Source organism: Phasianus colchicus, chromosome 4 (genome assembly GCF_987193195.1).
Source record: "Phasianus colchicus chromosome 4, bPhaCol1.hap1.1, whole genome shotgun sequence".
NCBI classification, from domain to species: Eukaryota; Metazoa; Chordata; class Aves; order Galliformes; family Phasianidae; genus Phasianus; species Phasianus colchicus.
This window is the reverse complement of record NC_143439.1, coordinates 3,493,109-3,514,568: the sequence shown is the minus strand read 5'-3', so window position 1 is coordinate 3,514,568 and position 21,460 is coordinate 3,493,109. Positions and strand designations below refer to the sequence as shown.

General features: G+C 39.4%; 2 protein-coding genes across 11 annotated transcripts in view; one reads left to right on the top strand and one right to left on the bottom strand.

The window, feature by feature from the left end:
- TMEM144 (transmembrane protein 144) overlaps positions 1 to 6,473 on the bottom strand; it is an 18,773-nt gene extending 12,300 nt beyond the window's left edge. For 3 of the 10 annotated variants that reach the window (XM_090138440.1, XM_090138441.1, XM_090138442.1), the window contains exon 1: positions 6,390 to 6,473. In XM_090138440.1, the coding sequence (XP_089994566.1) occupies positions 6,390 to 6,459 (70 nt within the window). In that variant the 5' untranslated portion in view covers positions 6,460 to 6,473. The other 7 variants (XM_090138446.1, XM_090138444.1, XM_090138445.1 and 4 more) reach the window with 7 other exon arrangements.
- Positions 5,498 to 21,460, top strand: GASK1B (golgi associated kinase 1B). Its single transcript, XM_031614258.2, has 5 exons — positions 5,498 to 5,695; positions 6,296 to 7,582; positions 15,164 to 15,378; positions 18,902 to 19,128; positions 19,435 to 21,460. Exons 2-5 carry the CDS (start codon positions 6,586 to 6,588, stop codon positions 19,640 to 19,642), a joined length of 1,647 nt encoding a protein of 548 aa, XP_031470118.2. The 5' UTR covers positions 5,498 to 5,695; positions 6,296 to 6,585; the 3' UTR covers positions 19,643 to 21,460.

Below are 21,460 nucleotides of genomic sequence, written 5' to 3'. Positions count from 1 at the left end.
ATAATGGCACAGGTATTTCAGTTCTCTTTTTCTCATTTATTCTTCACCTTCCTTACCCATTTAGAAGATAACCTCCACCAGATGATTTTTTACTGTACTTCTGTAAAGTAGTTTTGCATGGGAAAACTTCCCCTTTGTCAGTGGAAATAATAAGGCTGAGATTTCTTCCAAGACTGAACTCACAGGTTGAGAAACACTGTGACATCACAAGAATAAATCAGAATAGATAAAGGCTTATATCAGCTAGCTTCATGCCATCAGGATTGACTCATAGCATGTTAAATGCCATTCACATAAGGCACAAAGGCTGGCTTTTCCACAAGAAAAGCCTTTATGCTATTAAAGACATAAAAATAAAGCTGGTCACATTGCATCTCTGTGAGCACAGGGTTCAGTTCTTTAGTCTTTAAATAAATAAGTATAAATAAGTCATTATTCACGTAAAATATTAAGAACCTTTCGAATTCAAAATGGCTTATCATCCTTTTTGATTTTGTTAATCTACATATAAATGTCACATTAAAAATACTTCATTTTTATATCCATGAGGAGAAAATCTTGTGATGCAGGTGAAGACAGTATCCAACAGATATAAAAAAAATGCACATTGAAATCAACAGTATTACTGTAAAACTATAATTATGACACAAAACCCACAAATTTCAGTTAATTGAGGAGGAGCATGCTCCATTCAGTCTGATAAAAACTCTGCAACTCTCCAAGGTTTTGGGTACTTACTCTCCAAATTTAGCTAAACATCAGGGCCAACTTCCAACTCCATTTTAATGACTTCAAGAGCAAGTTCAGCTGGACGAGACCTGGAGCAACTGGATGCGCTTCAATGACAGCCCTGCTTTAAGTGGGGATTTGAACTATACGACTGTCAGAGGTCCCTTCTAAATTAAAATTAATCTATGACCCAGTGTCAAGAGCAAATAATTTACTTGAAAGAGTGGTGAGACACTGGAATGGGCTGCCCAGGGAGGCAGTGGAGTCACCGACCCTGGAGGTGTTCAAGGAACGGTTGGATTTTGTGTTGAGGGACATGGTTTAGTGAGAACAATTGGTGACAGGAGGATGGTTGGACTGAAGGTCTTTTCCAACCTTGGTGATTCTGTAATTCTGTGATACTGACATACAGCATTAAGTCAACTGCATTTTTTGTTCGCATGTACTGGGTCAATAATCATAGTCTTGTTCTGAGAGTTTCAGGGGATTCCTGAAAAACCTCTTTTGTTATCTACAATCCTGTAATTGCCAGATGAATAAGCTTATGCACCTCCAACAGCTTATAGCTAACAAATGCACAGCAGGGTTATAGCTGAAGTTGCCAGGATGTCAGAACACAGTGGTTATATCTGCAAGTCACAGACAGTTATGGCAGTTACCTAAAGAAGTTCTTCAGTAAGTAGCTGAAAGGTATTTCAGGGTTTCTGAGCTGCAGAGGAAATGTAGTTTTGTTTGTATACATTGGCTTTAACCCACTAACTTCACTGAAAGTTCGTGTTCTCTATGTTCACTGTTTCTATGTTCCTTCACACTGAGGGTGGTGAGGTCCTGGCACAGGCTGCCCAGAAAAGGTTGGGGTGCCCCATCCCTGGAGATGCTCAAGGCCAGACTAAATGAGGCCTTGGGCAACCTGAGCTGGTCTGGTGGGGGGGGCAACCAGCCCACTGCAGGGCGTTGGGACAGGGTGGGCCCCATTGGGGGTCCCTCCCAGGCCAAGCCATTCTGTGACTATTACCTTCACTTACTGCAACAGTAACACAGCAGTGCAGTCCTTACAAACAGCTGTGTAAGCAAGATGCCAGCTCCCATTGCAAGTTGGATCCACAGTACTGCCACGATCTGAAACTGCTCACACTCATTTAATTTGTTTAGAAGCTGTAATTAACGTTACTAATTTGCACATTTTTCCTATACCACATTTCCCATTCAGGGAATCTCCTTGGTGACACAGCAGCTTGCTCAGGTGACACCAGGCCCACTGCTCATAGAGTCACTCAGGTTGGAAATGACCTTAAAGAAGATCATCGAGTCCAACTATGACCTGATCATCCTACCCTAATCTAACAACCCTCTGCTAAATCCTGTCCCTGAGCACCACATCCAAACGGTTTTTAAACATATCCAGGGATGGTGACTCAACCACCTCCCTGGGGAGCCTATTCCAGTGCTTAACAACCCTTTCTGTAAAGAAGGTTTTCCTGATATCCAATCTAAACCTTTCCTGGCACAACTTGAGGCCATTTCCCCTTGTCCTGTCACCAGAGAGAAGAGATCAGCCCTGCTCTCACTGTAAACACCTTTCAGGTATTTGAAGAGAGCAACAAGGTCTCCCCTCAGCCTCCTTTTCCCCAGACTGAACAGCCCCAGTTCCTTCAGTCTCTCCTCACAGGCCATATCCTCCAAGCCCTTTCCTGTTGAGCTGAGCGTTTCTTCTCTTCCCTACGACCACACTTCCCAAAGACAGGCAGCACTTTCACTAAGCAAGCAGCACGGAAAAACGTGCTCACTACATAGCCAGACTCTGCCCTCCTAGCAGCAGGCTGCCATTGCCTCAAGGCCGCCATTAGGCGGAACACGAGCGAGCAGAGCGCGGTTGCGCTTCCTCGCGCTCCCGCAAGCCAAGCGCTCAGACACCGCTTGTGGAGAAACCGACAGCAACCGCCCCAGCAGGCGCCCGAGCCCCGCTGCCGACCCCAACCCCTCCACACCGCCTCACCGGCCGCCCCGCCGCTCCGGCCTCCCGCCCGGCATGCCCCGCCCCCCTATCGGCCCGCCTCCGCCCTCCGTCCCCGGCTGTGAGGCGGGCGTCCATCCGTGCAACCCGGGCTGAGTGAGGCGAGCAGCCGCCATAAGCAGCCGCATTGTTCAGTCATCAAATCCAAGTCGTAAAAAAGAAATATTTCACGCGTATATCATGGAGCTTTCTCGCTGTTTGCCCTGTAAGGATTTGACCCGCACAGACGTATTAGTCAGCATGTTTAGTAACGGAGCAAACATCTCCGTCTCCTCAAAGTACAGTTCCCAGATGCCAGCTCACGTTGGCAGCCTTAAAAACACAGCATAAGCCCAGCACAAGCAGAAGCAATGCTCTGTAAAATCAGGTCTACGTGAACTATAATAATGAGAGTTCCTTTTCTTCCTGCAGGCCCGTAGGCCCCGTGCAGCCAGCACTGCACCATTCCTCAGCCATTTCAACCTGAATATCTGCCCCTGTGACAAACACAAACCGATCTGGTTTCTTCTACAAATGAACATGTTGGTGGTTGTGTGTTTCAGCAGTTATAACCAGTCAAAAAAAGGTTGAAAATATGTAATTCAGCTGTTCTGTGCCTAGGAATGAAAAGAACTAGAAACTACTTCCTAATTTCTCCTCTTCCATCCATTGCCCTTTTCCATTCCATCCAATCCAATATTAGCTTGGATATTCCAATGCGCCCAGGCTTAGGAATAGATAACACTGGCTGTGGAATATTGATATATAAAGAAGTGACATGAGAAGAAGCTGACTTTAATGGACACTGATGGCAATACCACAAAAATAGTTTGCAGCAAGAAATAAATACTGACTTGTAGGCTAAGTATAGGTAGGCAAAGTGCAACAATTGAGGTCAGTGTTTGGTGAGACAACTCTCATAGTTCAGTCTGTTCTTTCAAAAAAATACTCCAGATTTTTTGTCAAATTACCCTTTCAGCTCACTTTTGTGCCCTGCTGCATCTTTGTGTTAGTAGTTATACAAGAAGAATTTTACCAAAGAACAAACGTGTCTTTATCTTTCCTGAAACACAAAGAAAAGTTTGTTTTCCAAACAAGCCCATAGCCATTTGTTGGTTATTTTGTGAAATCTAGCAGGGCACTGGAGCTTTATACAAGCACTGAAATAAACAATGTCTTAATGTGTTATCTTTTAAAGATCCAGAAAAGAAATTTAGATGCGAATATCTGTGCAGCTAACAAGATATTGAATCCTATGTAGTTGAACATATGCAACCACCCATTCCAATAAATTTAACAAGATGTCATTAAAGAAAGAATTCTCTTCCCTGAACATGAAAAATTAAGGAAGTACTATGGTCATAGTCACAGAAATCATAAAAAAAAAAAAAAAAACAACAACTTCAGTGGTCAACACTGCACATCAGTGGGTATCCCTATAATTTCTACCAGATAATCTTTAAAGAATTGCTGTAAGAAGATTGCGTAGGTTACGAAATTTGAAAGAAATGCCATGCCAAAGGAAAAGTGTTAGGAACTGGAACAGGCAGTGTTTCACAACTGCTGGATTGCCATGGATAGGTCACTGTACTGTCTGCATGCAGGAATGGACATTCAGATATACTGTTGCAGTGTGATGCATTCCCTGGCCTGTGCCACTGGCAAGCAAGGTGAAAAGAATAATAACATTCTGAGATAGTTGAAAGAAGTACAGTGGTTACAAGCTTCATGCTGATTTGTTTGCTTCCAAACTGTTTGCTTAAATGGTCTTCCCATTTTTAACTTCCCATTTTTTATCTTTAAAGTGAGAAACCTGTCTTAAGCATTTCAGAAGATTTTATGTGTATGTGCAAATATGCTCTGTGCCCTGATTTTACCCATATAACTTGCTGATATTTAGCACTCACCTTGTATCTTTCTTAGATGGAACACAGGAGGCCGTTCATAGGACCCATTTATGTTCTCTCTTGGTCAAAAGGGCACAAAGCTGGTACCTCTATAATGACCATTCCATCTTTCAGCAGGACCCTCCAACATGTAAGGGTGATTTGAGAAGATCATATCGTGCAACCCTTTTAAAGTGTAAACAATTTTAAGCAAGATTAGCCATATCTTACTGATATTGATAGACTTGTCCGGAACTATTTGAATTAAGTAAAGAAAAGTGGTGGTCAGTGAAAAAAAATCCACTTACAAAGTTTTATAACTCAAATTAGACCCATGTGAAACATAAGCCTATTCTTTAATCAGTCTGATCCCCCTAAGGTGTTAATTGTGGAACAGGCAATATCCCTATTACTTTAATTGCAGCAAACATATCCAATTTATTATTTTGTGTTTTCACCAGGTTAGGAGTCAGAAGTCACAGCTTCACCATTATCTCACTGCTCAGCTCTGCACGAGCTCTTCTTACTGCCTCGACTCTCCCATCTGTACAGTGACTGTGCTGTCCTCATTTTGGAAAGCACAAATAGAAAACCCTCCTGTTCATAGCATATTAATAGTATTTTAAAAGCCACTGTTTGTTTCTCCTCACAAGAGCATATGATTCTCAAACATTTCAAAATGCAGAGGGCCTTCTTATAAAAAGAAAACCCTGGAAAAATGAGAATTTCTTCTGTTCATTTGTGTGCAGTGCACTAGAGGGCCCTCAGGAGTTAGAAATGGATGGAATGTACTTTTGGAAGGCACTTACTCCACAGAACTTTTCATTACAGAATTTAAAATAGAAGAGAGCTTTTTTTTTTTTTTTCATAACGTGAGGTTCATGTAAGTTTATAGCAGTTCGTATGCAAACAACCTCTCAGTACGGTTAGGTTCCAAACAGTATTTAGCTTGTAATGAAGTACATAAATGTGAACTATACTTAAAACTGAAATATGGGCTAGAATTCTTTGAGAACGTCAGTTCTCCTAAGTTATTTTTATTAACCTAAGGAATTTACCAGGACAAAGGATGAGTCAAGCTGAATAGGTAAGAGGTTTTATACTTTTATAGCAGTAAGAATACTGTATGCACTTATTCTATCTTTGTTTCTTTGAAAGGATATATAAGGCACTGTGATTTTATTTGAAAAACTATTGCTAGGTGCTGTTTTATGGCTTCACAAGAGTGTAAAGAATTAAATATCTTTATTTTTAATGTGGGTTTATGAGTAATATGAACTGTATTTACATTAAACTAGGGAAATTTGTTACTGCTACTTTATTTTTGTATTACTGAGTATATGCATATTGAAATACTACAGTTACTGCTTGCTAATAGTGTGTACAGCATTTCCATAATATGAGCTTTAATAAAGACTCTGTTTTATAAGAAAAAGATAACGATTTGGATTTGATAAGCTTTTCTTCTAATGCTGGAAGACAGCTAGCTGAGATTACAGCTTGAGCCTGTATTTCATGATTTTGGTGTTTAACTTACATTGTAATTAGAAAGTGAAAGATGTATTCTGGAACATTTCTAGATGCATATTGTCTCATTTAGAACTTCTGTCTCTTTAAATGTAGACCCACAGAAGCTGAATGTGTGTAATGAAATGAAATGTTACTATTAACCATTTTCTTTTTGCAGTTTGCAAGGAAGAACTTCAGATATTTCAGACTACAAGTGAGTAAACTTTGCTTACGTAGCTGGCTCCATTCATTCTCTGAAACCAATCACTTACCCTGTGGTGGCTGATAAGAATTCAACGGCTTGCAGTGGTGGAGTGTCAGCATCCTTAGTACTAAACACATTCCCAGGCATATCCATAGCCTCTGTCCATCACCCATGCAGGAAGCTTTTTGGGAAAGGAGAAATAGAAAACAGAGAAGGGAAATCATGCATCATCATCATCCTGGCTGGAGTGTACAGAAGACTGTATGCCATTTTCATCATGCAGATTCACTAGAGAAATGACCTTCTTTGATCAGCCAGGTAAAATAAAAAACTTGTTTATTTGTTGCCTGTGCTCCCCACGGACACTGAGGCTGTGGACTTGCAGGCGCCTGAGGACAAGGAGGAATCTGCTGCTGGGCACTGCGTGTGTGATCTACCTGGGATTCCTTGTCAGTCAAGTGGGCCACGTTTTACCCCAGCATAGAGGAGGATACGAAACGATCAGTTCCAGAAGTCTCCAGGATGCAGTGCAAACTTCTTATTTGGGCATCCCACTGGACAGCACCCTGTCACCACCCAGCTTCCAGGAACCCAATCTGGATGGCAATGGGACCTTGGTGCCACCTAACGTGGTTTATATCACCCTACGGTCCAAGCGCAGCAAGCCTGCCAATATCCGAGGCACGGTGAAGCCAAAGAGCAGGAAGAAACATGCAGTCCCATTGTCCTATGGGCAGCACTTTCCAAAAGCTGCTTTCCCTGGCCAGAAAGAGATCTTTTTTCAGCAGCCGGGGAGAGACATTCACACTGTGGGTGCAATAGGAGCAGCAACAGCTCTGGAGGCAAAAAACCATCAACCGGCCATACGCCAGCATAAAGAAATGGCACTCAGGGAGAGGGGACACCAGAGACCTCCAGGGATTTCTGGAAGGATTAAGGCACAGCCTCAGGCTGAAGAAAGTAACATCAGGATTTACAGCGAGAGCTCTCCCTCGTGGCTGAGCAAAGAAGACATTCTAAGCATGCGTATGCTGGCAGATTCTCAGATAGAGAGCATCCAAGAACTACCTTCTCATAAAGCTGTCCTGGTAGTATTTGAGAGGGGTCCCAGCACTGCAGGAACTGCCTGTAATCAGGGGCGCTGTGGCATCATCAAAAGACCTCTTGACATGAGTGAAGTGTTTGCCTTTCATTTGGATAGGATCTTGGGGCTAAACAGGAGCTTACCTTCTGTAAGCAGGAAATCGGAGTTCTTCCAAGGTAATGCATTCCTATGATTTTCAGCTCCCCCATCCCACATTAACCACAGGACAGCAGCAGCTTTAACTTGTGCTAGTCTGAGAACTAATCCCATTGTTAGAAGGGTGTAAAGCTGATGTGTCTGTAGTTTCTGTCAGGTAATTGTGCTGTCCAAACGATGCAGTACTTCTGAATTTAGAATAAATATAAAAACAGTTGAGTTGCTGAGAGCAGTAATGATTCACTGTCTGTGAGAATTAGCAATGATAAAAAAGAGGGAGTCATGCATATGTCGCATGGCATTGTACAGACTGACTCAAGAAATTCCAGAAGGTTCCTTTTGATCCATTGGATATTTGCCTTTTATTTAATTTTTTTCATCTCTTAGATTTGACTTTAATAAAATATTATTGAAAGGGAACACAAGAATTCATCTGTCAAACAGGTGGTAGGCAAAGGGCTTTGTAATTTGTCAGCTAACAACTTACTTAAAAAGGTAAGAGGACTTCCTGAAGAAGCTTGATGCTACTTGCATGCTACTAATACCTCTGGGAACAATTTATTTATTTATTGATATTATGCCCTCTCTCCTCGTGCTTCAAAAAACTACTGTGTCTCATTGAATCCTGCTTGATGTTTTGAGGCTCATTACATATTATATATAATGTAGACAGAGAAATGCTTGCAGGAAATGTTGCAATATGCCTGTTAACACGATTGGTTTAAACAGTTTTCAATGAAAACTTTGGCTTTCTATCCCATAGAGAAATTAAAGATAGATTCAGACATTCAATGCAAGTTAGAAGTCTATGTCTAAGATAGCTACTTATTAAATGTCTGCAGCCTAATTGCTATTTTTGTTCAGTCACAAATCACAGCCCAAAAGGACTACGTTGCATTTTAGTGAATCATTGCTAAAGTGGCTGGCTATTTGTTTTTGCTGTTCATTTCTTACTGCTGAAATTAGCTTAAAGAAAATATTTCTATTTCAGCCTGTCCTAAAAAAAAGAAACAAGTAACACAGGAATGGCTTTCTAAAATCTGATAGCAGGAAGAGGACCTAGTCATCTCTGATTTGTTCCTGCTTTGTAAATGTTCCTTTTGGCAGCCTGCACAACAATGTGAATGAATCTCTAGGAATAACAGTTCAGTGGCTTCTGAATATTATTCATACTTGCAGGCCATGGAAGATACATTATGCCTAGTCTATTTTTAGGCACAAGATTTATCGCTATAGAGCTGTCACGAGGAATTAAGGTAGTTCAGTTTGAGGAATTCTGCACAGCATGGCTGCAAAGATGACAGACTGAAAGTCTCTGTGAACAGCCATTAGGCTAATTGCACACTGTGTCTGTCACCTTATAGTATGTTTTGGACTGTCTGAGACAGACAGAGTCATTCTGCTGTCTTTTATTTTCCTTTCCACATAACTGGCTATGTTCCTATAGCAAGAAGAGTGTTGCTAGGTGATGAGAAGAGAAATAACATTATTTTGGTCCCACTTCATTTTTTCCAGTCAAAGAGTGAACAGAGGATTTGGAACAGTTACTGTACCTTGTCTCTCCATTTCTCTAGCCTCAAAATATTCTGGAGCTCAGATGCCTCATATCTACTTGAGCTCACTACTATTTGCATGCCTGTATTTGGCATAATCTTGAAATCATCTTTGTGTTGACAAAATTAACAAAAATGTATTCTTAAAAACAATGTCAACAATTAGTGAGCTCATTTCTGTAACTTGCATGCATTTAAGGTGAGGTGGGCACTCCTAAGATTATTACAGGGTAGCTTAGGTTATTCATGTTTGTTCATAGTTGTTCACAAAGAGAGTGCTACATGATTAAAGACTGTGAACAAATGTACACAATTTCTGAACTGACATCTCTCTCCCCATGCCACATCCCTTTAGCTTGCCTCACTTGTGATGTGATGCAACAGGACATGTTTGATGTAGCATTAAAATCTTAAAAAATGGGCTTTTCAAAACTTCCTTTCATTTTGTCAAAAGCAGTTTCAAAGAATCACATACTAAACCCATACACAGGTTTTGTTTCCTTTATTCCTACAATTCCCTCACTGATGGGTTTTCTTCAAAAGTCTAGCAAAAGACTGTATGCAAGTTCTCTGTTCACAGCCCTCTCATTTCTTAAATAATTGTAAACCTTCATAGATGTTAACTAAAACTTTTTTGGGGAAGATTATATTATTTTTCCATCATGCATAGACAAATCAGTTATGATAACTCTTTCTCTCACTTTTGTAATTTAGTGGCATGGGATGTACAAGTAGAAAGAGCCCTTTCAATTTCAATCTTACAGGCAGTGCATGATTCTGGGCATACACAAGTAGATACTCATTACTCCTATTGCTGTCTACAGAGCATGAACACATTGTCAGCTCCAAAACACCTATAAACAAATGATTTGTCTGTAAAACAGCAAGAACTATAAAACTCCAGGTGCTGCGGAAGAAAGCAGAGAATGGCCCTTTGTGTGTATAAGTTCTGGTATACCTCAGGATGGAGAGTCTTCACTATTTGATTCTAACCTAAAGAACAGAAGAGCCTTAAGTGTCCTTCCTATGTAGCACATCTTAGTCACAGACCAACTTTAATCCATACGAGCCAAGTATGGACGTCAGCACAGATTCTAGCTCTCTAGCTCAGCAGCTGCCAGGGTTTGCTGTGCCTCGAGCCACGGATGAAGCAATAACGGCTGGAGGGCTTTGCTCCTTTCCTGCAGCTGATTGCCAAAGGGAGAGAATTGGGTCCCCTTGGACCTTACCATAATGCTGAGCTCTTACTCAGCCTTCCTCACACACAGCAACTGCTGCACAGCTTTGTTACATCGCTTTGCCTAAAGCCCGAGCTACTGCATGCTGACAACCACCTCTCTAACCCACAGTTTTCTATGGTAAATTTGGCTAAATATGTTTGATCCTGTGAGAAAAGCAAGCACGTGTGTATTCAATTCAGAGGGGCCTCTGTTAGGAGACTGAGCCAACTGTTTGCCCAGAACTGCTTTTTGTTCCTGAAAGGTGCCAGAAGATCTTCCTTTGAGTAACACTTTTCACGGTTAGTTAAGTGCAAATAGGTGAATGACTCATGAGATAGATAGCTCACTGGGAATACTTGTTTTGCTTTGCTGGCCTCTACAAGATGATGAATAGAGCCACAGGTTTTTCACCGTTGTACCTTACACTATCAGCCTGCATTTGTCATTCCACCAAAAGTTGCACAAAAGCAGGTAAAGGTCTTATGAATGTCATTAATTTTAGGGCAAAGAACAAGAAAAACCTAGCATTGCCTTATGCATTTAAAATGCTTTAAAGTGCTTCAGTTTATCTGTGCTACTTCTGTCAACCTGAACCACTTACACCATCACGTCATACGTGTCTCCAAGGGGTACCAGAGGGTGTATTTCCAATATCTTGATGACTAGAGATGTTTGTGTGTAAGTCCATATTCTAGAGGTCAACTAATACATATTTTATGCATTCCTTAATTTGAATGTCCATGTGCACACAGGCCGAATTTTGCGAATAAGATGTACAGGCAGGACAAATAAATGGCCTAAATCACATCCTTTCTGCTTCTGTATTTTATATTTTTTCTCAGAATGTAACCTAAAACAAACTCTCAAGTCCAAATGCTGCTGTCAGACCCCCTCAGCTTTCCATATCAAGTTATGTGGGCAACTGAACTGTTACTTTTAAATGTGACAGCAGTAAACCGTACTGCATTGCAGCAAACAGTGAGTTTGCAAAGGGCTCCAAGTACCTCCTGAAATAAGTGCTTTCTTATTGGAGGTCTCTTGGGTACTTTGAAAGTATTTTCTTTGAAAGTTAGGGAAAATGCTCAGGCTGTAAGTTAGCAGACAAGGTGGAAGAATAGCATTAGCAAGAGCATCTACGTGGTTAAGAAGCATGCAGTCCAATTTTGAAGTGACATGGCACGTGGATCTCTGAAATAATGCTGATGTAGAAGAAGCCAAGCAGTGGTACATTGCTTAACTGTGAACAAAGTGCTCTGAGTACTTTGGGGCAACCAAATGTAGTGACCTGAGGTTTCTGTAGTCAGCTTTGGATTCCCCAAAGAAGGACCTTCTAAGGGCCGAATAAATTTTTAGAAATATTTTGATGCTGAAAAATCAGCACAAATTACTGGGAAGCAGATTCCAGTACAAATTCTGAAAGCCTATTTCATGCAGTTTTCCAGATCATTTCATCTTCAGGTAGCTAACTAGTTAAATGGATCTAAAGCAGCAGGTGAAAAGAAGATGAAGTTAATCTGCTTTGAGTAAGTTTCCCTGTCTCCCTCTTAGTATTTCCTTCTCTCACTGTGAATTTCTCAGGAGTTTTTTCAGTCCTTAGGTCCTTCAGTAACAGGCAACCATGGCATTCTTGGTAATTAGAGCCACAGTGCAGCTGCAGCAACAGAAGAACAGCAACCCTTTGTGTTACTGTATAAAACTGATTAGGGAAGAGGCCCACTCAGGACGAATGGATTTATTCTGAAGTGTGCTGGACCTCCTCAGTTCTGGCTGGTTCAGACTGGGTGCTCTTGGTTGGACCTTGTTTTCCATTGCTCTGTTAACTCTAGCCCCATCCTCAGGAGGTTTGAATCAGAAGAATTGCCTATCTCCATGGGTTCATGCCAAGTCATATAGCTATGAATCATCCCTTATCTGCTTTAATTCAGCAAATTTGTTTTTTCCTGCTAGTGTCAAAAATTTAAGTCGCTGCTCTTTACCAAAGCTGCTGTTTTGTATTCCCATAATTCAATTTACATTACAGACTTGAAAAATTTTATTTTTGCTCCTCTTTTCTGCTCTCATTTCCTCTGAAATGCAAACATTTCCTGTATTTAACCCTGCTCTTTTTTTTTTTTATCATATTGGAAACTAAGATATTATTCAAGTACATTACTATTGTTTATATTACTGTTGTTACCATTACATATATAATTTTATATTATAATATATAATATAATAATAGTACTATTATTAGTATTACTATTGTTTATCATGCCCCTGTTGAGTAGAAAGTTGTTTGCTTTGTTAGAAGGCAGTTTACATATTTGATTTGTTGAAAAAGTTGCAAGTTGCTTATTTAAGCTGTTGACAGAGGTCCAAAAACAAAAGATCAGATTTGATCCTGAAGGAAGCTGTTTTTTGGTTTTTTTTTTTTGCATGTGTGCCAGTTTGCAATGCTTTTATAGACCTTCTCCAGCTGCCTTGGAAAAAAGGTTTAGCTGATGGCTGACCTGACTTGACTAAAGTAATCTACAATATCAGTGATGGAGACAGAGTGAAGGAGATTAGGAAATGGCTAGGAATTAGGAAATTAAACTCCTAAACACTCATTCAGACATCTCAGTAGAAAAGAAGCCTGATTTTACAGGAGTGCTCAGCACTGTTCTTCTCCCATCAAAGGAAACATGCTGATGCATGATGCTGATCATAGTGAAAGGGCACTTTTTGGGTTCCTAAGGACAAATCTAGGATCTAATCAAGGAGGGGAGTTAAAAAGCCACAATTTGCCTTGATTTGAGGACTACCTTGTATGCATATGCCATGGCAGAGAGAGATCAAGTACATTCTGGTGTTGGAAAAGAGTTTATTTTTCTCTACTTTTCTTAAAGGAGCTGACACTGGGACATGATTGTGCATGGGGTCTAACATCCTAAAGTCATTCTGAAAGTAATGCCTCCTATTTATTTCCACGGACACTACAACAGATACAAAGAGCACAATAACATTATTTGATAGAACAAATTCTCAGCTACAAAACTCTCAACAGTCACCACCATTAGCTATGCATTTTCATTGGCGATGAACAGGAGCCCGCATGTCACACTCAACAAAATCTTCACCAGCAGAGGTGACCCACAGTCACCACTGCTGAAGCACACCATCCACCTCTCACCATGCTCACATCCACTTTAATCTCTTAAGTATTCAGCAAGCACTGATTAATGTCAATGATGCTGTTTTTCCCCACGCAGAGAATTCAGTGGCAAACCTGTGCTACACGTGCACTTCCATGTCAGATGCCATTTTGTTAGACTGCCCCTATGCTGCTATCTGTCACGTGGCAACAAAATATGAAGGAATAATTGTGGGAAGGTTCTACTGCTGTACCACCAACATCCTCCTCTGGCATCATGAACCAACACAGTAAAATAGGAGGCATTACTTTGAGGGCACTTCTGTTTTGTTGGCAGTACAGTGGTGGATCTTTACATATAATTCACTGCTAATTATTGACAAAGAAAATTTCTTACTTACTATGATCAATCAGAAGGTGCTGTGTGGATATCCATCAACCATGCTTACAGATGGAGGATTCACATTAGCTACCTTGCTGTTCATCACTGGTGCCAATCTTCTATGTTCTGACATCAATCCAGGTTGCCTTTGGAGAAGGTGTCATGGAACACGTTGCCTGCATGAGAAAAGGAGAGTTTCTTTTCAGATACATCTTCAAGTCCAAGTACATATGGAGGACAGATAGTTTAGGCTGCACGAATTGCACACATTTGGCATGTAGGTTTATAGACCTTCAAGTTGGATATAAATAAATTCTAGAGCTTTGCACACATCTGAACACCTGCTAGGAAATAACTGGTTTGCAATTAAGTGATCCCCATTCTCCTAACAAGGCATCATATTTTGGTTTTGTATCTGAAAAACAAGATTTTATTTTAAAGTTTTAATAAACCACAGTCAGTTCTTGGTCCTTGCCTGCTTAAGGCAGCAGTGGGAGCATTGCATTGGCAGTGAAAGTGTCTGATTTTCCTAAGAGGACACACATGCCTGTTATTAGATATAGGGTGAAAAATCTCTTAGCTTATTTTAAACTTTTTTCAGTGGTTTCTTCCCACTAGATACTACAAACACTTGGATTCACCAGTGCTAATACACTCGACTTAGTGATTTCAAAGAAAAGTGGAATACTCTCTATACAGGGAGAAAAAAAAAAGTCAAAATAGCTGCTATACAAAGCAGCTCTCATGTTCTATCTGTATCTGAAAAAAAAAAAATTGTCAAGGTGTTTATTCATGCTAAGCTAACACTACAGTATTCTCATACATCACGTCAGGACTGTGAAATCATACATTATAAGCCTACAATACTAAAAATAACAAAATAAATCCACTTTGAGTATAGGATTTATAATCTTTTTATGCCCATTATATGGGAAAATACACTTTGAGAGAAGTTCTCAGCTCTCGTAAATCATCATCAGTTCACTGCAGAAACTTCACCATTGGTTCACAGCAGCATTAGGGTATTAATCTACCTGGGCATTTTGTAATACTTTGGTTTAGTATATGACTTTATACGTTAATCTCCTTCAAGTGGAAAAAACAGCCTTCTGTATACTGAAGGCATTTACGTCTGTGCTTCTTCCATTCTTTTGGTGTCTGGTTTTAGATGTGGAATAAGACCACATAAACCAAAGGATGTTAAGTTATTAGCCTGGGGCAACATTTTTTTTCTGCCACATCTGTAAAACACTGTAATCGTGGATGCTTAGGCAATGTCTAAAGTCAGTCTGACAGTATCCCAGTATAACTACAACCTATTTCTCCTTTTTCAGCTGGTCAAGCCTGCCCTGTTATTCTCTGGGATTCTTCACTGAGTCCAACCGATAACAATACTCATTCTTCAGTGAGATTAACCTGGGGGAAATATCAGCAACTATTGAAGCACAAATGCTGGCAGAATGGTAAAGTTCCTAAAGATGAGTGGGGCTGCACTGAAATCCATCATCATGAGTGGTCCAAGATGGCAGTCTTCGATTTTCTTCTGCAGGTACAACACTTAATGAACACATATCTGCCTCAAAAATCACCTAAACACACGTGGGATCTTAGAAAATTCTTTTTTTTTTTTTTTTTTATGCACAATTTGAACTTGTTCCTGGTTGTGTATGATTAAAATGTTCAAAATGACTTGTAGTCAAGGAAAGATCAGAAACCAGACTGATCCACTTAAAGATATTTTGTATTACTTCACCTCTGAGGCAGGCATAGTGTTTCTCTGCACATGGTTCTTGATAGTGCTCACAGCTGTAAAACACTTATCATAAGAAAGGCTTCAGCTCCTTAGCTTTGGTCAGGTGAAACTGGGGTCAAGACAAGAGCTGTAGAAGTAAATTTTGACTTTTTAAAAAATTTGCCATTGGTTTAATGTTTAGACTTAATGACCATAGCTGCTGTTTTTCAGTTAGGTTTCGCACATCAGCATTTGCTTTCCAAGCAGCACCACACTAGGGCTTTGTCTTGTGCTATCATAATGTGACAAGAGTTACACTGCAGGACATTAATACGCTCTCTGTATTAATAAGGACTGAGCTGAACTAACTTTGTATGACTGGCAGCTGATTTTATGCCTCCCTTTGCATTGCTTCCAATTGTCTCTGCCTGCCCGACCGGTGTGAGTAACTGAGCATCCTGCAGCAATTACTGATGTCTATAAAGCTATCGGTATTTAAAATTGAATTTAGCACCAGTTTTATGCACTGTGATTGAGTGCTCATATAACTCAACTTTTTAATAGAGTTTCATTTCTTGAAATATAAGAATCATTCTGCCTTATGCATAGCCTATCCCTGCCCTTCTCAGGTCTGTTATAGAATTAACAAATGCTTCCTATGCTTGCATCTTTGCAGTCTTGTTAAACAGAGCATGAAATTTTTCTCTGAAAATATATTGTTGGTTGTTTAAAGAGTCCATCTTTAGTTCTGCTATGAGCAAGAAACTCTTAGAAGGTGGCATAAAGTCACATGTGGATTATTTGGTTCTAAACATAATACAACATACCTCAACAGAAATAATGCAGAATACATCAGGTAATTTTTTCGTGCCAGTGTTTTCTTGTTGAACAGTTTATAAATTCTTAACAGTTCTGTGCTGTTTTTTAATTTTAAGATCTTCTAAGACAAGTTCTTAAACTTCTTAAGGGAATTCCTGTTTTCTAGAAGGAGAGGTCAGTTAAAGTACACTTCTAAGATGGAATTTTTATCCTCTGCATATAAGATTGAATAAAAATGAATAATGGCAGAAAATAGAAAGGGAATTTGAAGAACTAAGGTACCTGTGTAATGTGCTTACAGTGGCTGTGTTGTGGAGATAATCAAACATCTTAGAATTTGAGGGGCATAAGCACCATGATGGTCTGAGACCATTCAAGATAGTTAAAGAGGCCATCAGGTGTAATAACCTTAAGTTGATTCAAGAAAAAAAAGTGTCTTAATAGTCGAAAGCCTAGTCTGGTAGACTACAGAGCACTGCTGTAAAAAAGTGCTTCATAAATCATTTAGTATTACAGTGAAAGGTTAAACATAATTCCATCAAAGAAATGCCTTTGGTGCTGTTAAAGAGGTCCCTAATCTCTGGATTCATATACTGCAAACCATAGGAGCAGGCTGACAAATGCTTGTTTTTGGCCTTTACTTGCCTTCTTCAAGAACTCAGGTGGAGTAAGGACATGAAAAATAAAAATGACTTCTTCAATTTTTGTGTGCATATATAAATACATATCAAAAGTCAGTACTAAGCTGTTAGGGTTCCAATATCAGTTCCAGAGTATCACCTTGCTCTGTTTTAGCACTATAATGTTGCAGTGCATACAAAAGGCTATCTGTAAGAACACAACCTACTTGTCTATTTAATGCATGTAATGAAAAGTGGTGAGGATGAAACAGGGCTATGTACAAGAGGAGTCTTCAAGCTGCTCCTTCACTTCTAGATGATGAATTCAAAGGGAAATGAGCTAGGACACTGCAAGCAACAGAGTCTTTTGTTCCTGCTCAGTGCTGCGCAGCAGAAAAGAGAGGAAGAAGTCTAGTTCTTCTCCCAGGATTTTCTCAGTTGAAAATAAACACTCCCACCAAGACCAGTGGCAACAGTGCTACATGTTTCAGATGAAAAAAGAGCTCTCAGGCTTGCATTTGATGAACAATAACAGGAGACCTTTTAAACATTCATCAGTTCTACATCAGAAGTCACAATACTTCATTTCACTGAGGTGCCAAAAAAATGAGACTAATTTTAGAAGGCTTTGTGCTTACATGAGCAGTATTATTTTTACGCCTAGAGCAGTTTTAAAGGTCAGCACTATAAAGTGAACAAGAAGGGCAGAAAAAAGATTTACTATTGATTAGTTTACTCATTAAGTCTAAATGCATCTTACCTCACTTCTGCTACTTCAAAACACCTACAAGTAAGAATAGGATTGGTCCCCAGGAGAAACCAAGCCTGGAGTTGAAGGCAGCCACACAAAGCAGGCCTGGCAGTGTTTAGCACATGGCACAGGGCCATCAAGCCAGAACCCCTAGGCAGCTATCCAGTAGCACCAAATAACAGGACAAGAAGCACATATACCCCCAGTAAGGCCTCAAAGAGAGCTGAAGTGCTGAGTCTGAGCTTAAATAGGGCTCCTGGGGCCATGGGCAATGTGTGAAGGTCCCAGGTGAGACTGTTTAAGGCAATTAAGGCCAGTGGTGCACTCAGGGTTCTAGCAATACTGTTATCTAGTCAGCAGGAAATAGGAGTACCTGTGAAGTGTGATGTATCTTTCCATGCTCAACAGTTAGCCTAAAATGGCATCCTTTGCTCAGGGAGTGCTTAGTTCTTGTCACTGTTTACGTGAGGACCAGAAATGACTAGGTCAGGAGAGATGCTTAGCATTTACACTGCTATAGTTAGACCAGATGTATTCCTCCAGCTAAGTGCTGTGTGATGACTGAGTGAGTGTTCCCATGGGAAACAATAGTCCAGACCTTGATGTCGTTAAAGTATGCATCACAGGGCAGCTTGGAGAGGCTTCTCTGCGGTTACAAATCTACTCTTCATTCCTGCATTTGGTAGCTTCTGGTTGTTTAATGTGACCTTTATCCATCTTTAAAAAAAATAAAAAAATTTGCATGTCTGATAGAAAATTGAAGCCTTTTGTGTCTGTCAGGCTATGCTATTTCTATTGTGCTCCCACAGACAACATGTTAAAAAAAAAAACCTACAGCCTTTGGTAAAAACTCCACAATTGTTATTTCAGTTACAAAGTGGCATTGTTCCATTATTTTCAAAGAATTTCTACTGACATAACAAATCATGGCTATAAAATGGATACAATACACAGTCTAGCAAATTGTTTTTAACGGTATGAGAAATCTGTGGACCGGGTCTTTAATGCCACTTCACTGCTGCCTTTAATTATGCTTCTTCTGGACTTGTTCTCTTGCCAGCTGTGCTAGTGAGCAATGTCTGACAGTGGCACCATGCCCCAAATACTTTGATGCTGTTCTCACTCAGCGCTCTGCTGTGCTTGGTTTTAGATCTATAACCGGCTAGACAGACACTGCTGTGGATTCAAACCTCTGAAGGAGGATTCCTGTGTGCAGCAAGGACTGGCTCTGAGATGCAGTGATCAGGATGCCGTTGACTTGACGCACATAGTGCAGAGAAGGCACGATCAAAGGCACTTGGCCTTTATAGACAATAAAGGTTTCTTTGACAGAAGTGAGGACAATCTCGACTTCAAAATACTGCAAGGAATCAATGAGTAAGCTTTAAGTTAATAATTTTGTAAAATGAGTTGCCATATTATAATCAAAAAGCAAGGGACTCTAAGTTACTGGAATAAATATCAGCAGCCCAAGAAGCATGTAATGAATTACAGGATGCATCTAAAAATGTGTGAGTAATCTTACTTGTGTAAAAGATACAGTTAACTCATGTATGGTTAGGCATGTGTGGACTTCATTTGCTGAGTCACGGTCTAATTCATAGAACTGATTGCTAAACCACGACATGAATATTGCAATTCAAAGTGACGGCAAAACTGATGATTTTCTTTGTGCTCTTCCAGATTCCCTGAGTCTGCAGTTTCAGTGCTGAGGAGCCAGCGTTTACGGGAGAAGTTGCTTCAGTCTTTGTTCCTTGACAAAGTATACTGGGAGAGCCAAGGAGGCAGAAAAGGAATTGAAAAGCTCATTGATGTAATAGAAAGGAGGTCCAAAATTCTTCTTACTTACATAAATGCACACGGAGCCAAAATACTGCCCATGAATGAATGAGTTTCTGAGAGACAGTCTTTAAAATAATTTGTGTGGGGGCAAAAATTGAGAGTAAAATTGATTTGTTTCATAGATTTATTTAATTTTTATTTTTCCAAACTTTCAAATGTATTTTTGAATAAGAAGCCTTACATGGTTTAAAAGCATCATTTAAACATCAGCTGCAGCTCAACACAATGCACTTCTAGTCGTCAGTGAAATAAAAAAAATGTCAAATGATACAATAAACGATACAGAAATAAGTATGCCACCATGAACACTTCTTCTATTAAACCATTTGAAAATTAGCAACAAGATTTTCAGTACATTAGTCTGGATTCCCTCATTCAAGTCAGTAATGTTTTATTGCAAATTTAAATGGGAAGAGAGATTTTAGTCACTTCATACATCAGTGAAAATTGCCATCACATCTACATGCTGTAACATATAGGAATTCATCTGTTTGATTAAGAACACTACAATTCCAACATTTCCAAATGATTATTTTGTTTTATTTTGGTCTTTTGAAATCTGAGGACTGAACTTAACTCTTTTAAGTGCAGCTAGATTTCCATTGGACATGAGGAAAATTTAGAATCAGAAAGAGGGAAACATGGCTTCAACAAAAATAATTCATTTGGCAAATACAGTTTTCACCTGTCTGATATGGAGCACACTTCATCATGAGTCATTTTTTACAATGTACTATTGCCAGTGCAGATTGCTTTGTTGTGTGGCTGGATCATCTGATATTTCTGCTTATTGATTAACTGAGTGTTACTCACAGAATCATCCTTTAGCATCACCATTTCTTTTTTAGAAATTTAGCTCTAGCTTTGTGTAAATATGCTGCTAAATTAAGTATAATGTTTGTTTTTGCAACATTCTTGACACAGTTTATTAGAATATTATCAAAAGGCAGATGTAATAATGATGCAAATGTTGTTAAAATCAGAACTGAAAATGTTTATGCTGCTTCCTTAGCTCTTGCCAGCAATCCAAGCTCTGGTTTTACGTTAAGACTGACAATTTTGATTCCAACTGATGACTTGGCCCAAGTATTCCCATAAGTAAGGTTGTTTGAGAAGCTTGGATAAGCACTTTAGATTCTCAGCCTGGATCTATTCCAGAAAATATTCTGTTCAAGAAGCAAAATATCAACTGATAAAGTCTATCCCAAAATATATCTTCTACCTATATGTTTAGAAAGGTTCTTAATTTTGTTTTTCCTAAATAAATATCTATCATATTTTTGCCATGAGATAATAGCAGAAGTTAAATGCTTTCATCTATTCTTCATGTATAGTGAAAAAAAAAAACACCACAACCCACTAATATAGGGTGTAGAGCATTATAGATATTTTTGGAAATGCTTGTGTAATATTTTTCATTATTAGAAACTGAAATGTTAATATGGATGGGTGAAGTTAATGTCTGAAATAACTGCAATTCCACTGCAGCTAAAACAGATTTTCTTATTATCATAACATCTATTAACAACTGAAGAAGTGGATCTCATTATAGGCAGAGTTAAAGACACTTAATAAAATTTGAAGAGCTTGGCCATCTAAATAATCTTTTATTTTATTCTGTCAGTAAAGGGCAGATATACTCAAAAATTTCCTAGAACTTAACAATTGCCTTGAGAGGACATGTTTTTAAGTGCCTTGGACTTTTTAGTAACACCAAAGTAGAATTCCATAGGGTTTTCATACTATCCCTTTCTTAAAATGTTATAACATGTTAACCAGATAATTTCTATCACAGAAACAAAAATATCAGTGTAGCTTGCATTTTCACTGAGCCTAGAGAGAGAAATAATCCTCTGGATCCATTTCA